Source organism: Melanaphis sacchari, unplaced genomic scaffold (assembly GCF_002803265.2).
Source record: "Melanaphis sacchari strain LSU unplaced genomic scaffold, SCAv2.0 Contig177_pilon_pilon, whole genome shotgun sequence".
Taxonomy (NCBI): domain Eukaryota; kingdom Metazoa; phylum Arthropoda; class Insecta; order Hemiptera; family Aphididae; genus Melanaphis; species Melanaphis sacchari.
This window is the reverse complement of record NW_020270834.1, coordinates 159,275-180,779: the sequence shown is the minus strand read 5'-3', so window position 1 is coordinate 180,779 and position 21,505 is coordinate 159,275. Positions and strand designations below refer to the sequence as shown.

At 26.9% G+C, this 21,505-nt stretch overlaps 1 protein-coding gene across 2 annotated transcripts in view; it reads left to right on the top strand.

Annotated features, from left to right (window-relative positions):
• The window catches only part of LOC112592478 (sex peptide receptor), a 204,376-nt gene that overhangs the window by 80,995 nt on the left and 101,876 nt on the right, over positions 1-21,505 (top strand). For both annotated transcript variants that reach the window (XM_025336542.1, XM_025336540.1), the window contains one exon: positions 19,142-20,032. In XM_025336542.1, coding sequence (XP_025192327.1) covers positions 19,566-20,032 — 467 coding nt within the window. In that variant the 5' untranslated portion in view covers positions 19,142-19,565. The remainder of the gene's footprint in view (positions 1-19,141; positions 20,033-21,505) is intronic.

The window sequence follows — 21,505 nt, the reverse complement described above, 5'->3', positions numbered from 1 at the left end:
GCAACTTAAAATGAATATTTTTGACATATAATTGATTATTCAATCATTAGTTTGTTTATATTTAAAATATACTTTTTCAATAATTATTGTCAAATTTGCATCGAAGTTTTTCAGTTATATTCAATAAACATTCTTGAACTTAATGTCTATTAAAATATCTACTTAAATTGAAAAAAATTCATCCAATCCGCTCATATGAATTTTTTATCTGAGAACAATTATTTTGTTGTAAAAATAAAATCATTACCATAGTAACTTAAAAATTACACAATAGTATCATAAATTAAATTTGTGTTGTTATGTTGTTTAATCAATCAACTATGACAATAATAGAACAATTTATTCCTGATTTTATTGTATGGTTAGGTAAGTTATTATTTTATTCTTTAATGTTAAAATGATTAAATATAATTTAAACATAATATCTTATAACATATTACACCAAATAAATACACACAATACAATAATAATAATAATGTTACATAGAATTTACATTAAATGATTAATGTTATTTTAATGTTAAATAAGCAGATCTTGATTTTTTTTTTTTTTTAGATAAATAATTTTCGTCATCCGCACTTTTAGATTTTATGTACATTGTACATGTTTGATTAAATTCAAACAAGCCTTGTATTATATGATACCTTATGTTCTCATTTCTGAAATTATAACGTCATCTTTTTTTTAATTATATAAGTAATTACTTAACTAATTAACTCAGGATAAGATATTAATGTATATTAATGGTATAGAAAAAAATAGCCCTACTTCTTTTCCTTATTTTTCTGTTATAGATACAAAAATATTCATTCAGTGCTTATAGTATGAACTGGTCTTTAATAATACTGTGTCATTAAGTTAATACTTTTGTTTAATCCTATATAATGTTGTATGGTCAAAGAAACAAACCATTGGGCAGAACACCAACAAGATAAGAAAACTCACCATTATATTTGGCAACATTTTCTTTATTTCTTATCTAGTCACTATTAGACTAACACCCACGGCAGAATTGATAATTTTATTTCTCTTGCATAAAACCTGATAAAACTTAAGCTTAAGACCATCTGAAATACTGTCATCTGATTGTATTTGTTGTTAAAATAATTTTAATAATATGGTCATAACCGTTTTAACGTTCATGCAAAAATCAAACTATAATTAATGATTTTAAGAAGTTCTTTTCATTGTACTTATATCCACAGTAGTTTGAAGAAACCATTAGACCATTAGAAAAGCTTATAGTGGAACTGGGCTCAAAAGTTCGTTTTTAATTCGCATTAATATTGAAAATATTATCATTATACATATCTAAATCCAGTAGTTACTATAATCCTTTTTAAAAAAAATATTAAGTTAAATTAATAAATTACTATACTACACTATACTTAAAATTAGATAGATTTTTATCTTTATTATTGTTTTATGTTAATTGTTTAAACAATAAAATTTAATGCAAATAAAAAAATAAAAGGAAAAAAAATATATCTTAATAAACCTACTTAAAAAAAAAAAAAAAAAAATGCAGTATAATAACAAAAATGATGTATTAAGTATATAATTCATTAGAAACATGAGCTGTTTTATGTTTAATGTCAACCATAACCAGTGTCAGTGACCAGTAACCAGTCACGAGATCAATAAAACTAATTTGTTTTTGTGTAATAAAGACTTAATACAAACTTAGCCTTAATTATATTCTCGATTTCGTTTTATAGTTGAAATTATTTATTTTTAAACTTTTACGTGCATAATTCATATTATGAAATATATTATAGTAAAATAAAATAAAATAACTTTAATTGTATCATTAAATGTAATAATAGTTAGTCAGAGTTTTACAGGTATAATTTACCTTCTAATAAATAAATATAAAATGTTATAAACAAACTTGATGAAACATGGTTAGAGTATATTATATTGTTATGGCGTATTACGCTTAGTGCTTTTTATATTCTCATTACACATAGTTTATATTTTAGAAAATGGTTGAACAATTTTAAGTAATAAACTACCCTAGATACTATGAACATTTTGAAAAAAAACCGTACAGGTAATAAAAACTAATTAAATTAAGGTAACATATATAATACTGTATAACACCCGCGAAGTAAAATATATAATATATTATACAAAACGAATTATTATTCTGTGATTTCTGAGTTATTTTTTCGGTAATGGACTTTTGTGATCCCTATTACGGGAAACAGTGCGTGATCACGAAATCCTTTAATTCATGGCGTATAATAATAATTATACAGTTGTTTAACTATGCGAATTCAAATGAGTGATCGTTTTAGCAATCTTGACAAATCGTTTTTTTTTTTTTTGAATAAAAAATTTGAGTACTCGTTATAGTTACAATCTGATGACAGACATATAAATAAAAATTGAAATACAGTAAAACCTCTCTATAACGGACTCTCTATTAAACGGAATCCTCCTTATAACGGAAAATGTCAATAGTCCCAGTGTAAATAATAAATAATTTTCTACCTTTCTATGACGGAAAACTCTTTATAACGGAAAAAATGTTGGTCCCAACCGATTCCATGATTCCATTACAGAGAGGTTTAACTGTACTATTATCAAGTTTACTTTGATCTTTTTTTATTTCATGAAATCAGAGTGATGAACAGTAAATGACCTATTGATCTTCAAAAAATATAATATTTATTTAATTAATTCGTATATATGATACTCTCTTTTGGTACCAATACAACCACTACATGATTGTTACAGAAAAAATAAGAATATAAATAACGAACATTGTACTTGTGTGTGAGATTTTAATAAAATAAATATTGTAGGAATATACATTTAACAAAATGTATAAACATTTTAAATTATTAAATTATTAAAACCAAAAAAAAAAAATTTAAATAAGTCGAAATTCTATTAAAATGACCAATATTTACAGTAAAAATTACGTGTGAAACTTTTAATGAACATTTTTATTCATGTTTTATGGCAAAAATATGAAAGAAATTCTTGGATACGTAATCTAATATTGAAGACTACAGGAATTCATAACTTTATTTTACAAGAACCTTTACTATTAAAACAATATGTTGTAAAGACTATGTTTGATTATTAAGTTCATCTATAAAAACATACACATAATTTGTTTATTTATATACATTACATATTACTTTATATTTTATATGTACCAAACTTAAATTTAAAAAAATTCAATAATGTTTATACCTTTTGAAAATAAAAGTAAAATATATAACAAATACACATTCAAATTCAATGAAATAAAGATTCAACTATGAATTTAGTGTTATTTATAATGACACTATAACAGTAATAAGCTGAATTAATAGCAATTACAATAATACCGATATTATGGTTACATAAAATAATAATAATAATCGATAAACAAAAATTTCCAAATATTTTGTTATAACATAGTATATAATTATATGTAAGTACCTACAACCAAAACATTGAACTTATCAAAATTAAAACAATAACCGATTTTCAGCCACACCCATTATTGAAACTTCACTTGAATAAATATATACTCATGTCTTATAGTACCTACGTCAAACACATTATTAATACACAACCTACATTAAGAACCAATTGAACACAAAAATACACCCACCCATGAGGATCTCATGTCAAAACAACGAATGCATGCTGCTCGTCTAAAAATGTTGACTGCCATTGCAAAAATGACATGGCATAATATTGACCAATGTGGAATTTATATCACGAAAATAAATGTACGTCTTCTATGTTAATTGGCTCATATTAATATAATTGCTTCCGTGGGTTCTCTTGAGAATTCTAATACAGTTATGCGTCATAGCAGTAGTATTGAATCACATAATAGATTATTAATGACAAAAATAGTAAGAAATAAAAAAATAAAAACGATAAAAAAAAACTTCAACTAACGTCGTAAATCAAAAATAACAATTTATACACTTAACTTGCCCATATCAATCTAATAAAGATCTTCGAATAATTAAATTACATTTAATCCAATAACATATTTTATAATTTATATTTATTACGCGATAAACTACCTATATTGTATGTAAAACAAACAAAGAGTGTAACATATTAATATATAAAGCTGTTCAGATCTGTTAAACACAAATACGACGTAAGAGTTCGAAAATTTTACTTTAAAATTAACTTTGTACTTGTTGAAATTGATCAGGTTAAATATTGCGTTAAAGTTAACATTTTTAAAAATAATTAACAAGTTTAATTTGTCATTAATTTTAATCATTAATTCATAAGTTTTCAAATAAAACTCAAAGAAGATGTAAATTATTTATCATAAAATGTTTTTTTTCTTGGTAATGGTTAATTATTAACATATAAAAATAAATTATCTATTAAAATAATATAGTTTTACCAAAATCCCGTGTAATCATTACAGTAGGTAAAAATATCTGAAACCAAAGCCAAACTAAAATTCGACTCATGCACAAATATAATGTCAAATATTTCTTGAGTGAAGCAATGCTAAATTTATACTTTTTGTTTTTAATGATATTTAAAAAACAAATGTTTATTATTTGAAATTTATATTGTAAAGTTAACATTTTCCTTTTACTATAGTTATCAACCCACAAAACAATGTAATTTATAAAAATATAATAAATCACCAATATAATATTTAAACTATACAATTTACATATTCAATATATATATGTATTTTTTGAATAAATTATTTAAGTACTAGAAACCTTAAAATATAAAAGGAAAATGAAATAGTTTAAATTATACACCAATGCAATAAGAAAAAAAATAAAATTATGAAATTTACAAAACAACACAAATAAAGAATGATACAGGTATACGCTCCATTATACATTATATAATATATTGTGTCGAGAGTATACCTCGTTATTGAATTAATTATTGTAATGGATGTATTCAATTTTAATTCAATGTTAAATAATTACATATAAAAAACAATTTAGAACAAAGACAATCATCGTCAGCCTATATTAATAAGTAAAGCATATGATATATTTATACTGTTACTATGATCACTTATTTTACAATTAGTAAGACGGTAGATTACATTAATGTTTGCTAAGAACATTTCATTTGAAAATGTCATTGTGGACAGGAATAAAGTAAAATAATATACTTACTCAAAAGTTTTAAATCCCCATAATTTATGTTTTTGTTGTTTTTTGAATTATTACAAAATATCAAAAATCGTTATTTTTTGTTTAATAATAATTGTATTCAAATTTAAATTTTAAATTTCTATAAGCAAAAAAAGTTTGTACGAGGAACTTTGTACTATACATTTATTACATTTTCAAACCTCAGATATAAGAATTCAATATTTTATAATTTTTTTATTAGAAAATAATTTGCAAATTTAATCAGAGCAACCATGTGAAATGTTGTATTAAATATTGAATTTTTTTTAGATTTTCTTGGTTATTTTAGAAATTATTGAGAATTTTCTACTTAACGAAAAATTCTACTAGATTTAAAGTTGAAAATCAGAACATTTTTACTGCTCCAAAATGTAATTTCAAACACAAAAATAAACAAAACAATAAAAAACACATATTATTGTAAAATCAATAAATTTATCGCTCTAGAGTCTAGAATAATATCAATATGTATAAAAATAACAACAATATGCCGAAAGATACTTAAGATTTTTTATCAGCTAAAATAGTAATATTCCCTGTAGAAAGAATCATATATATTTTGGATAGTGTAATTAAAAAAATAATTTAATAACGAGTATAAAATAATATGTGTAACATATTTGAATTAAATAAATATAAATATATAACACAATCAATTTTGATATATTTAATACATAACATTTTATTTACTTTTAACATATTACATACTACATAATGTTTTTATTAATAGATTAATTTATTTGTCATTTACATTGGAATACTTATATGATGAGAATTTTAGGTGCCTAGCCTAAATCCTGTTCCTACAGAAAATAGTAATATACAGGAACAAAATCGAAAAAAGTTTTATTCCTCACAGTGAATTTTTTTTTTTTAAATATTATTAAAAATTGTTTTTAACTGTTGTCGCTAAAATTTCTGATTTCTCCATAATTGGTTTTAAATTCATATCTCGATTAATATGAAAAATACTAGACATTTTTCAACTTTATCCAATTTTCATAAAGATTGAAGCTTTCTTACTATTCCTAAAAATAACAACAACACAAAAATTAATTAATTTGATTAAAATGCATATTTTTGTAAAACTATACATTCATCCCTCAGAACCTAATATAAACTATCAAAAATATTTTCCAAGCATTATCAGTTTTCATTGTGGTATTTCAAATTCACTCTAAATATATATAATATGTATATATATTTAAATATATTTTCTTGCAATATTTATTAGTTCATTGATTCAAGATTAATATTATTTCATTACTAATAATTTTTGTAACATCATAAATATTATTATATTTTACAAAATTAAAATATGTCTAACTTTTACTAAAAATAATAAATGGCAATATTGTGGTTGTGAGTAGTTGTCATCGATAGTTCTTAAAATTTATTTAATTTAAACTTTAAATTATCTAATGAAAGTATATTTATTTTTTTACTCCCCTCTACTACTTTTTTTATAAAATATTATGACAATCAAAATGTAAATAACTTAATTTTCTATTTTAAAACGATTTATTTGTCATAACTAAGAGGTGAGATTTAATACCTCTAATGGAGTTTTAAAAAGTTCTCCCTAAATACTATTTATCACTTATTAAATATGCCATGCTTTAATAATGAAATAATTATTTTTAATTTTTTTTATTATACTGACTACATGTACTCGTAACATATCACAAATACATCATAGACATAAATACCTATGTATGGAAATAAAATTAATTAATTTTAAATTTAAAAAAAAACATCAACATAGTTCTTTAGCATGACCTTTTATTTAACCTAACACTTAATTTAAAAATTTGTCTCATTGTAATGTTTTATTGTCAAATGTGAGTGGTCATCTGATGATTTTGTGCACGACTTTTGAAAATCACCAGAAAGCCCCTGATAAGGTTTTTAATTAATTAAGTATGGTTACGTAGTTTATGTCAGTTTAATTCTCCAAAAAGTGACTAGTTGCTTTTCATTGTAATTAACAACGTTTATCTATAGCAGATAAATTATAATTACATAGAATATTAATGCGATTAAAACATATTGGGTGCTTAAAAATAGTATGTGCTTATTTGTAATGTATGAATAGAGTTAATTATCGATGAATCAAAAACATTATGTTTCGTAAATTTAATTAGTGTTGTATTTTATTTCTATTATATTATGAAATCAGCAGTATGTAACCATGTAGATCGCGTTGCACCGACATATCAGCTTAATTAATTAAATTTTAACAAAAACAAAATTTCAAGTACAAAATGTTATACCATTGATTATACCAACTAATAAAGTGTACTTTAACTCCGACATAAAATAATGTATTTTTTTTATTTTTATTTTTTTGAAAGAGGAAAACATGGGATATGTTACGTTCTTCAGTATGTACTTAACTAGATGATTTATAATTGTGATATTATTATTACATTTTTAAACAATGAAACACTATTTAGCCACTTAGATATATGAAAACATTTGAACTAGGCATAAAGTGGATAATGCATTTCAAAAACAAGTTATAACATGTAATTTGAAAAAAAAAAAACAAAAATTAGAATAATTTTACTAATATTAAATAAAAAATAAAAATAAAAATACTAGTAAAATAATTTATAATATTAATTTTAAATAATTACTATGGGATAATGATAAATTGATATGATATAAAATAATATTAGCTATCACTAATATTAGGCGTAATCCTTTTTTTACTATATGTTGTTCAGACTTCTTTAAAACATAATGGAGGTTTTTATGGTTTTGATACGGTTATTTTCCAAAGTATTTAATATACTTTTAAATAATTTATATTAATTATGTTTACATTTAAATTATATTATATACATTTTATATATCAATGGCTTAAAGAGCCTACTTACTTTAAAACTGATGATAATAAATTATTATCCATCGTTTGAAATTCGTATTTTCTACCATGTTTTGTTTATATGTAACCATATATTATGTTTTTGGATTTGGTATTACAATCTTTCATCGTTTTAAATTAATAAGATGATGTGTTGTATTTATTTCTTCAGCACATTACGCTAAGCATTCTTTGGTCGATTCCTGCTCTGTCATGTTGTATTATAATTATAAAAAATAGACAAACTATCAGCGCCTGTTATCTTTTACGTTTTCAACAAAATAAATCATTCTCATATTACTTCTTATTTATCCATCACTAATTCTTTCTAATCTCGTTAGATGTCGTATCCATCTCAACTTCTCATTTTATCTAATCTCTACGTATGTTCTAATGTTATATGAACTAAAATATTTTTATTTTTTTTTTTTTTTGGAAACTACTCATATGTATCTTATACATAATTTAAGTAAGTTCTTAACTGACACATTCATATACAATCAATTTAACTAAAATTCACTAAAACGTCATATTCAACTTAATAATACGGTGCCATAGTATTTTAAATATGAGACAAATATCAATGTATATATATATATTATATACTGAAATGGAACTTTTAGTAAATACCTAATTCAAATAAAATCAAAAATCTTCTATCTAATTCTTGGTACTTAAAATCAAAATGCATTTTACATTTCCAAAATACTTTAAAATACTTTGGTAAGCCACTATATTAAAATGATAAATGAATAAAATACAGATTAAGAATAAGCCGTATGTACCTACTGCAGGTGCATTATTGAATTGGCAAGGATGAATGAATACTGAAATTCCGCTGAGCCCCAATATTTTCATATGCTTATTTTTATAAAACATAATAGTTCATTTTTGGAATTGCTGTCAACGAATTCCTTTTCTATCAGACCCATGGAGTTGACAGCAGTTCAGAACTCCATTATGCCAATTCCGCTATTGTATATTTATATTTTTGTACACGTAGGTAGACGCAGGTAGTAAGTAACTTTTAACGAGTAGGAAAGTTATAAATTTTAATCTATATCGTTTTTTTCTATTACTACCAAGTTATATTTCTAACGATTAAAAACAAATCATTTTTTTGATTAAAATGTCATGAATTATAATTGTTAAAAATAACTTATCTAAACAAAAATTATACACATTATACAATAATTATTTTTATAAACAAATTAAACGGCTAGATAGTCGTGGTCTCTATATCTTTACATAAACGGAAATTTTTTCAGGAGTGATGACACAATTCAGTGAAAACAATAGCGGTGTGTTCGATTATATTTATACTTATCTTTATAAATCAGCGTTTAAACGTCATAAAAATGTAAACATTGCCATTTAGGCATATCACGTCATCGACCTGAAAGAAAACATTGTACGGCTATTTTATATCTTATATTATATTAGTCGGCCTGTCCAGTACCTGCCTGTTTTGGTAAACGATCATCGACGAGGTACGAAAATATTCCAGACCCCTTCAACCCCTTCCTCCACTTGTCACGACAACAGACCTACCAGTGCAATCGCGAAGAGATTGTCGAGCTGCCGTCGTGTGCGTTTCGTCCGTTCTATAATATTATGTGTTATTGATTTATTATTATTGTTGGCGCGGACGTCTCTGTGTTTTTCTTGTACGTATAACACAGAGTATATTTTAAGAATTTTTTACTAGGTAGCACTATCATTAAAGTCATAAGGACAAGTTCAAATACTTACCTAGGGTATCTTTTATGTTTTCTACTTGTGACATAGAGTATGAGGCACATTCATTGACCACAAAGTGGCACTGATTTTTCACTAAGTGACACTCACGCCACCTACTTTATATGTTAAAATATGCTCTGGTAGAACACGTCATAATGTAGCCGATCGGTAATGCGTGTCACGGACGATTCGTATAATTGTGTCGGTGCAGTCTTAACGTTTTAATGTCCTATTCCATGTACACGGATGCAGAGGTTTACACACGCACACGCGCAGGTATGCTGTACGGAAATTTTTCTTATATTTCCTTTTAATATTATGAAGCGCACACGAGTGCGGACGACACGTACTACATGACCGGCCTTGATTATTCCGTTATTTGTATCGTATTAAGCGTCGTCGGGCAAATGGTTTAGTGCGCGCCGATCGTCGTCTTATTATTTTTTTATTATTACCCATTCTGTAAAAGTACCTAATGTGTGCGGATTTTCAAGCGGTTCATTACTCGTATAATCGTCCATCAATTTTCTAGACGGTCAACGTCGAGCATAAACGTACCACCGAAAGTGATACCAATCGGTGAGCCAATCGTTCGGGTTAATCATCTGATACGTGATTTATTGTATAATTTTTCTGTTATCGTCTGTTTCACGCTGTGATTGATAATATTATTATTATTATTATTTATGTTGTCATTGCCGAGTTGGCGTGATTTTTTCTCATAACGTTGTCATTCGTATTTTGGATGGCAGATGGGCACTGACATTATCTTCCCATAACACATAGTTGTATCATGATATTAATATAATAACCCAATCTCTGCATGCCGTATTATACCTTTATGTAATATGAACAATGTTTACAGTTCATTTATTTAATTATTTATATCATAGTTGATGTGTACTTTTTTTTTAAATGTATTTATTATTATTATTATTATTATTATTATCGGTTTACTTACTTGGTTTATTATTTCACGGTAAACACAGCGGTTTAGTTATTTAACATGTTTATAATAATGTTATCATACCGCATCATGTAATTAAATCCATATTAATTAAATTTAAGATAAGACAAATTTTAATCATAAAAATACGAAAGCTATTAACAATGTAGCAACTAACTTTATATATACCAACTTTTAAATAGGTATCTAAAAATATAAAACTTAATATCAATGAAAATCAGTTATATTAATAATGATAATCTATTATAAATTCCTTTAAAGTCTTTAGACCATACTATTAACAAATTACTGGGTTTTAAGATGTTGAATTAAAAATATATTTTAAAAGATGTACGATATATAAACAATATTAAAAAGTTTTATAATTGTATTTTAACACAGGTAAAATAATTCATTTTTCAATTTTTATATTTTGTATAATTTATTATATCATAAATACAACTCACACTACCCATAATTTTACACCTATATGAGCAGTCGAACAAATAATTGTTATTTTTGAGTTACGCATATTATTTTTAGTACCTATTTAAGCTTCGTCTTAGCATATTGTACTCTCTACACAAGTTTTATTTTACGGATAAAACATAATCTCATGATAATTAAAATATTTAACAGAATAGTCTTTTAAATTTAAATGGTATCTAAATGTAATAAATTATATAATTTAAAATTAATTGGATTGAAAAAAATTAAAATGTGTAACTTGCATTTTTAAATATTTTAATGAGTTATGTTACAACAGTAGTTATAAATATTTATTTATATTAATGGACATAGTTCATAAATTATATTTATTTTTTTTATTATCTCAGTAGATCATAAATATTTCAAATAACTATTCATAATACCAAATATAGTAATCGAAAAAATACTCATTTCATAGAGATAATTTTTATTTTTCGACACTTTATATTTTAGATTTGGATATGAAAATGATAGTTGTTTTAAAATAATTGTAATTTTTAAGTTGTATTAATTACATTTTGTATTGTTTAAAATTTATAATTGCCGGTTTTTCATTAAATTATATATTTATTATTATTTGTACAGTCGGAGATGTTTTACAGAAGATTTAGAAGTCTTAACAATCCTATCAATCTAAAAATAAAAAGGAAAAAAATCGTAATGATTACTATTATATCATATTATACCTATCGAGTTTAGAGATCAGAGAATTGCCGCATTTATAAAAATAATGTAATTATTAATTTCGAAACTTTACTATCATAATATGTTAGGTAAAATAAAATTGAAAATCGATGATATTGTGGCGTTTTAAATTTTACTGTATATCGATGGGCTATAAATAAAACAAATATTATTATATTTCATTATTTTCTGTGATTGCTCACCTCCAACTAGCGCTCGATCATAATGTTTCCATAGCTCAATATAAAATATACGCAATAAGTCAGTTTATCTCAGTATCTTGAATCTTAACAACTGGTATTCTTGTTTTATCTTATAAGTTATAACCAAGACTTGAAGAGTACATCGTGTTTTCGTGTATAGTGTATACTGATAAACTGAAAGAAAACGGATAACAGTTAATTTAGTGTAATTTGATTAAATTATAATAAAATATACTATTAACACAGCAATCAGTTATACTATGGGTAGTGTTATTACGACTTCTATTGCATATTATTTTTTTTATGGATTTTAGTACAAAATGAACAATAATAATAGTTATATTGGTTTTGAAAATTAAATACTGAATACAAATTTCATCATTCGTTTTGTATTTATAAATGTTATACCTATAGATCGTATTACTTTTAATATCATGGATTTTACTTTTTTCTGTTTCTAAAATTTAACTATACAGCTATTTCAATAAAAATGAACACTTATCCATAAAATTACTATAAAACAAAATAAAATTTAATGTTATATGCATTAACTATAAGATTCGTATAACTTACCAGTACTATTAATTTATATAATATATGCATTTATTTATGTGATTCATTCGCTGAAAAAATTATAATTATTTTTCACATAATAATTTCCATTACTGTAAAAAGTTTAAAATAAATTAATATTTAATGCGAAAAACGATTATAATATATTATTTAAAGTATATCTTGTCGAGGAAAGATATAAAATGATCATAATTTCACATCTTACAAAAGTAATAAATTGAACTATGAGTTGAAATATTCAAATAATAGAAAATGTAAACGTTTCTGGACATACATTATGAAACGGTACAAAGTAACGATGATGCAAGAAAAGATTTACTATGTTTAAAACGCGTAGAAGTGTTATATTAACTGTTAAAAATCAAATTAACAATTAAGATCCCGTTTAGTGATAAGAAACCTACTTATTTTAGTGGTAAGGAGCTATAAGACAAATAAAGTCACATTTACAGAATAACATATAAGACACGATAAGCAAAGGAAAGTTGTTTTAATGGTCATTGGTTGACCAAACCAATACAATTAAATAGTTTTAGGAATAATAACATATTGACTGTAGAAATGGTAGTCTCTTTATTTTCAAAACACTGTTCATTTGAACAACAAGGGTAATATATCATGTGGCTATATAAACGATGTTTGTATTTTAAATTCAACGAAAGGTTATAAATTGTATATTGCTAAACTAATAACAAACGGTATCAAATATTTATAAAATAATGATTTTCTGAATTGTTACTATTGCTAGTAAATTTAGTCATTTTTAGTATATACTTAATATCTATAAATAGTCTTAGAAAATAATATTACAGTACACAACTATTTATGAGTCTATTAGTCATTCTTATTTTTTTTTCATTCTTAAACTTATCAAATTATAGAGTTGTAAAATTCGTGATAAATATGTAGATTTTTTTTTATCACAAAAGTTACAAAGTGATGCCTCAAGTTTAGCGCTTTTGTGGTGTCAACATTTTTTTCATAACAACAAAATGAATGATATAAAACAAGAAGTTTCAACTACAGACAATATATATGTTAATCGTGTATTTAAACCATCTTCAGACCAGTCAATATTATACCTATTGATTTTTATATCAAATTTAGTAACATATTCAATAGATAAAAGTAAGTTTGTCTTTAGACTATCTAGCACAAGCTCATCAACAAGCTTCAACCTCTGTTTTCCGGTAAAATGTGTTCGCTCAGCTAACATTTACTTCCCTCGTTCTATGATACGTGAATACAATATTATGTAATATAATAATATTATGGTGTACTGATGTAGATATTCCATAATATATGCACGTGCGCGTATACGTTGAATAAGGTTTGATGTAATTAATTAGAATTCACCGCGGAAATTCTAGCCCCTACTCAATAAATGGTGTACAAGGACAGAACAAGGGAGCTTGTCCACCTGCAAAAACACGAACATACTTCCCTATATCTTTGAAACGAACTCGTTATAATTAAATAATTGAAAAATGTATCTGTATTATATTTATACACACGTATTAATAAACAAATTAAATGAGTGTACGAAAAAATGGACACTGAATTATAATATGCAATATGATTATTTATTTATACTATTTTTTAATTTTCAAAACTATCTATGCGTATTAGGAAATCTATATGATTTAAGTCTAAAAGAGTTATTATTCTCCATCGCTAATTAATGGTAACAGAAAGAACCGTGTTATTAATTAAGTTATTGACATAGTTATTATGTTATAGTAAAATTTTTAATTAAATAATATCACACGTTTAGCTTATATATTATAATATTATAATAGGCAACTAAGAATATATATTATATAATATTTTTTGAATTTGAATTTAATACAATAATAATAATAATATACTAAATATTATAATATTTTTTATAATGGGTAAATAATATTATATAAAATATTTTATAATTGTCAGTAAAATCAATACACCATAATAGTGGGATGTCGATCATAAAAAATATTTATCGGTTTGGTGGGCACAGGATATTATCATGCAAAATGTCATGTCGAACCTTTTTAACGCGTGACAAGTGACGACGTTTTACCAGCTGATAATTTCTACACTGATACCCGCAGCGATGAGAGTTTTTCAACACGTTTAAATATGTATGAATTATTATAACTAAGACAATATTGACACACCACAACATACAGTATTATACATACATAATACATATACGCTATAATTTAAATTCACATTTATTATAAACATGCAATGCGCTATTATATTTTCTATTGTTATATTTTTGTTTTTGAATTAATAATTCAGCTTTAACGTTACTTGATTAATTTTGAATTGATTATTTAAGTAACTTTAACGTACATAATACAATAAAAACAAGTTTCATGTTTTTTTCAATTAATATTGAGTAAAACAGTCATAATACTAGGGTCATTGTTAACTTAAATACAATTTGAGCTGAATAAAACATTTTAGGACAATAATTAAAAGAATGATATTAATATCAAGTTAAGTTCAATGTTTTGTTTTAATTTTTAGCTAGGTCTTATCAGTGTTTTAAACAAAAATAATTCAAAATTAAAATTAAATAAAAACTACAAATATAACACGTAATTATTATGGATATAAAAATAAAAAGTAAATGTATTTCTTAAATTTAAAATTTAAATTATTAAATTTTTCTTTTGACTCAATTTAAAATATTAATATAATTAATATAATACCTTACGCAAACAATAAATAGCAAGTTGATAAAAAAAAAAGTAAATGATTATTTATTTTTTTATTCTAATGTGTTAAGACTTTACCATCGGCATTTATTTACCTACTTTTAAATTAGATCAATAAAATAAAATAAAATAATTTACAGTGATTTAAAATTTTTACTTAAGTTTATAATAAGAAAAAAATATACAACGTCCGTGTTTTCTTCATTAAATATATATATATTAAAGAGAGGCTACTGGCTAGGTTAAAAAATATTATTATATTATTAAATAGTTATAATTGTAACTTATATTTTTCATCTAAATTAATACCGATCATTCTTAAAACTATTATCTAAACTTCTTTAAATATTATAATTTATTCAAAGTATAATGAATCGAAAATTTGATTTAAAAACTCCATAAAAAGTGTTCCATTTCAAATTTTCCAAACGCCTAGAAAAAATAAAAATATTACAATGAGTTTAAACATTATTTTATAGAAGTAGAAAACATTATTTGCGTATTGTTCGATCCGTTTGTCCATTGTACCCACTTCACGTTGCCCCGGGTCTTGGACATATGATCCACGACCGCGCTCGGTCACTCTTAATGTTGGTGACACTGTTGCGCCCGCCGCCCTGGTCCGGGTAATGATGCGGACGCCGCCGCCAACGGCTCTTTTGTTCGTTCGTTCTGCTCCGTCGTCCGTTATTCACGTGCTCTCGTCTTTTTGCAAATCGCATAATTTGTTCAATTTGTTGTGCTCCCAATATTAATGGTGATTACACGCTCCAATCTCACCGTTCGCTCGTGCTCAGCCATTTAATCTTATATACGTGTACGTGATCCGTATTCGCGTGTACTGCAGTTCGGCGCTCTCCGACATCCACGTGGTCGATTCCAGCTCCGGAGGTTTTCCACAGCTCAAGAACGAAAAGCAGATCAGCTTCCTTTCGTTGAAGTTCATCATCGAGGTCCAGCTCTCTTCAGGGTGGTGCTCCCCATTCCCCCCATATACATATATATATATACGTTATTAATGGTGCTCTCCTTATATTGTTTGTTGTAATATATATATATTCCGTATAATTATTATTATTTGTTCACTTAATTAATTACTTCGTAAGCTCCCCCCATCACTTCCAAGGTTCCGGAGGACCGTGTGATCAGTGACAACCTCGATAGGTGTTAGAGAGGCTCACTGACGCAACACGTATCGTATGATATATCTATTATAACGTCGTAAACAGTAAAAACAACATAATGGTTTACTCTGAATCTATTAAATACGAATAAGAAAAAAAATATACAGTAACTCAGTGTTGAGCATCGTTGCGCTAGTAACATTGTTGCCATTAGTGAGACCAATATTAGATTAGGTAGGTACGCATTGAATTGACATTAAAACATTAAATAATATTTTATCTTTATGGTAATGAGTTTAAAATATGTACATTATTTTTTGTTTACGTTTAAAGTCTTCATTTAAATTACTATCTATTTTGATTGAATACTTTTAAATAGTGATTGAATTATAGTAGTAATTATAGTATATAACAACTAGTTATTTATGTGCACCTGTACTAATAACATAATTACACTTCATAAATTATAATTTTAATTAACAGTTATTTGAATAATTTTGAATTGCTCTTTAAAAGAACACGATCTATACAATTCAATACAATAACTTTAATTAAAGATTATACGTTTTAATATTCTAGTAATAAACAATTTTTGATGTATCCACAATTTTACTAAGCAATTAGTATTTACTATTTTTCTCTGTTGTTTTGCAAATATTAAAATCCTTACTTAATATGTTTAGAAGTATTGATTTTAAATGCTATATAACACTAATTATTTTTTTCGTTTCTTCTTAATCAAAATAAAAAGTAATTATTTTGAAACAATGCAATTATGTCTTTTGATCTAAACAAATGATCCAGAATGATGTCACATAGTTAATTTTGAAATAAATATTAAATTTAGTTGGTACTTACATTCTTTGAACACATAATTGAAGCCATCTGGTTTATGTTTTCAACTTCAACTGTGAAATAATTTTGTTATATTATATTTAATATTACAAATTGTTTTTTAATTTTTTTTATTTTTACCATACTGTGTATTTATTTTACAAAAATATTTATATTTTACAACAGTTCTTTGGGTTCCAAAGCCATGCTTCACTTATATTTAAATATGATGATAATGTATTATTTTATTATTTTATTTTTTTATTATGATAATGTATTATTTCATTAAATTTGTTGTTATTTTAGAATACTTAACTAGGTATCTGAATTTTTGAATTCAAAGAAAATATATTTAATTTGTCTAATACATTTATCAAAATAAACTATTTAAATATGTCTATTACCTTAGTATTTAATCGAAAAATAAAAAAATCGTAGATATAAGAAAACATGACATATTTAAAATTTTTTTTTATTTTACATGTATTAAAACATGTAAAATACAACATGATCAATTACTATTTTTATTAGGGGTAATGTTTAGGAGAGAATAGGGGATAAGTTGAATATAAGCAATAAGCATATTATATGCATAATGTTATACTGTTCCGTTTCTACATGAAGAAAAAAATCAATTTTATCTTAACAAATGTATGTAACAAATTAATTGCATAAAATTTAATAGCAACGTATAAAACTATAAAGTATAAAATTTACATTCACATTATACACATATTTTATGAATTTTTCAGTAGCGTCTGACGTCGAATACAATAACAATATAATACAAATAAAATAGTAATATATTAATTGTAAATATTATTATATGTGAAAAACTATTCCATAAAATATCTACTAAATGGGGATACATAATGCATTGTACCGGAACCATCAATCAATGTTCACCGCTAATTATAATTCTGTTTAGGTACTTAATGTTATAGTATTTTACTCTACACGACGATAATATAACGTTTTAACATGGTTAGTAAAGTTAACATTATTTTTATTTAGTTTAAGTTTAGTTTTGTATAAACTCGTAAATACATTTTTTTTTTTTTTTTTTTTACACGGTATATGCATCAAAAAATTTAAAAACGTTTTCTTAGAGTATAACAATTACTATTAATTATTTATGCTTGCAGACTTATCTAGAATAAGTAGTTCAAAAAGCGGGAATGGACTTATATATACAGCGTACATTACAATATTCGTGTAGTCTAATAGTTAAATTTCAAAAAAATAATAATAGTCATAGATACCTATTGGCAAAATATAATTTTATTCAAAACGAAATTTTAATGTAAAGTAATAAATAAAAACATATTTATGTTAGCAAAAGATACAGAGATATTAAAATGTTTATGACGTTTACGGAAGAAATAACTCGTTGAGTCAATTAGCACAATTATTATAGAGATTATAGTAAAAATCTCTAAAACGCGTGTACACGAATACATACTATCATATTAGGTAATAAATTACAATTAAACAAGGTTTGACCACATCCTCAACGGTAGTGGTGTATATTATTAGTACCTATCTTGTGGTGGTGATTACGACTTGTAATAACAACGACACTGACGGCCATAAAACCGGATGCTATGGCCTATTATAAGCTCCTAATAGAAATTAAAACAATTCGGTAGACCCCCCCCCCCCCCCCGAGCTACATAGTCCACGATCACTTAGGTATTACTAACCCTGTTAACGAACGTGAGACCGCACGAATGTCGGGCAGACGCGAAAACGTGATTTATTCGCAGTTGTCTCTTCGCAATAACATCACTTTTGTTTATTTATTTGCTCATGGTTTTTATTTTTCAGGTCTAGTCGACCGAATCAATTGCATTTGAACACGGACCAACAATAACACACCGGACGTTGGTTTTTCGACCCATACTCCTCGGAGCAGATCGCGCAAAGTCGAACGCCGTCGTCGCCGCGGCCGACGCGCCAACACCGCCGCGGTACTCGACGTCGCTGTCACCCGCACACTCGCCGCCAAGCACCTCCTCGCGCCCGACGGTATTGCGATACCTCCGCGGTCACCGGACCCGCGATATACGACGTGTAGACCGCGAACGATGACGGCGACCGCCACGACCACAACCGCCACCGCCGCCACCGCCGCCGCCAGCATCCGGTCGTAGAGGAGCCGTCACGGTATCGGCAGCGGAAGTGGTGCGGCGAACCGGAAGCGGGACAGTAGTGGTAACGCGAGGCGCTGGCGCGGGGCGCGGGCGGACCGATGGACGAGGAAAACTACACGGCAATAGTGCCCACGTACCTGTCCGGCCTGTTCGACTTCAACGGCACGGCGGACGGCGGCGGCGTCGTCGGCAACGACACGGACAGCGCCGGCTACCTGAACGTGACCACCGAGATGCCCGTCCGGTACGCCCGGCCCATGTACGGGTTCGTCATGCCGTTCCTGTTGCTGGTCACCATCGTGGCCAACACGCTGATCGTGGTCGTGCTGTCCAAGCGGCACATGCGCACGCCCACCAACGTGGTGCTCATGTCCATGGCCCTGTCCGACATGTTCACGCTGCTGTTCCCGGCCCCGTGGCTGTTCTACATGTACACGCTGGGCAACCACTACAAACCGCTGTCGCCGGTCGAGTCGTGCTACGCGTGGTACGCCATGAACGAGGTCATACCCACGCTGTTCCACACCGCGTCCATCTGGCTCACGCTCGCCCTGGCCGTCCAGAGGTAAGTGTTGCGCACACACGCGCGCGCGCGCGCACACACACACACACACGCGCGCGCGGACGACGCGTGTCGTTGTTGAGGTTCCCTCGCGTATACGCCATGACGCGACGTCCACAGCCGCACTCGAGTTCCCCGGGGGCGTACAGGAAATTATCGTTACGTTTTCCGGGACTACATTTGTTTTTCGGGAAAACTTTTGTGCTGGGAAACGGATTATTGCGTCTGTAGAAATAGTAGGATTACGCTGAATGTAAACACCTTATTTTTCCAAACGGCTGGCAGTTTTTAAGGCTCATTGAAGACTGACGAAGAGAAGTCGCAAAACGAATAATAGCGTTTGTCTGAAAAACAATGTACTGTGCAGCTTGAAATCACTCGAAAAAATAACACGGCTATATAAATAAATAAGAAATGTATTTATATATTTTATTTTTTGTCAGTTATTCAGTGGCTTTTAGTTAAATGCTTTAAGAATAAATAAATTCGATTTGTGATATACCTAATTGTAAGAAACTGTAAAATAATATACAACTTTACTAAACAAATATAATATGTTCCTACTTAAATAGTTCGCATATTACAATTATTTTAATGTTACTTTCTTTCTTTGTACAAGTAATAAATTACAGTTAAATTAGTATATGGTTATTGTAGTTCTTAAAAGATCCAATTATTGCCGTTGGTCTATAATAAGACTGGAAAATATTTTGCCATTTGAAAATAGCGATTTATAGCGACTAGTTCGCAAACGAACTTTATAAAATAAAACCTATTCTTTTTGCTAAAAACACTGATTTTCTTACAACATAGACATACGGAAAGTATACTTATTACTACGTAGGTACATATAAATTTAAGAATTTGAAATTTATTACTCAGGAAAATACTGCACTGGAATTTAAAAATAGGTAAAATATTACACTGAAAATCAGAAAAGTATTGCAAACGAAAATATTATACGAGCAATTTTTAACGTTTTTCTGTCAAATTTTCCGTAAATTAGAAAAATATAAGGTGATATTTTACATATAAGTGCTAAGTCATTTCAAATTGAAATGGTTTTTATTTTAAGATTATTTTTGTGCTTTGCAATATGTAAGCGTCAATATTTGGTATAGTAACGAAACGTGTATTACTTCTTTAATCATATACACAAAAGCTATTTTTAAAGTATTTTTTTTCTAATTTAAAACAAAACCCTCTGGAAAACAACGGAAAACCAGAAAATAAACAACGGAAATTATCGGATATTTTCTTATTTTGTTTACTCCAGTTAAAAAGTACATTAGGTTGTGATCCTTCAATAGCAAAATATAATATCTTAATTTATAAAACCTAAGAACTATCATGATTATAATTATTAATATAGTACAACTGTTATTAAAATATTAAAAAAAAAAAAAAAAAAAAAACCAGACAAACAAAAACAAAATAATCAATGTTTTTGTTGACAGTTTTCTTTAATTTAATACT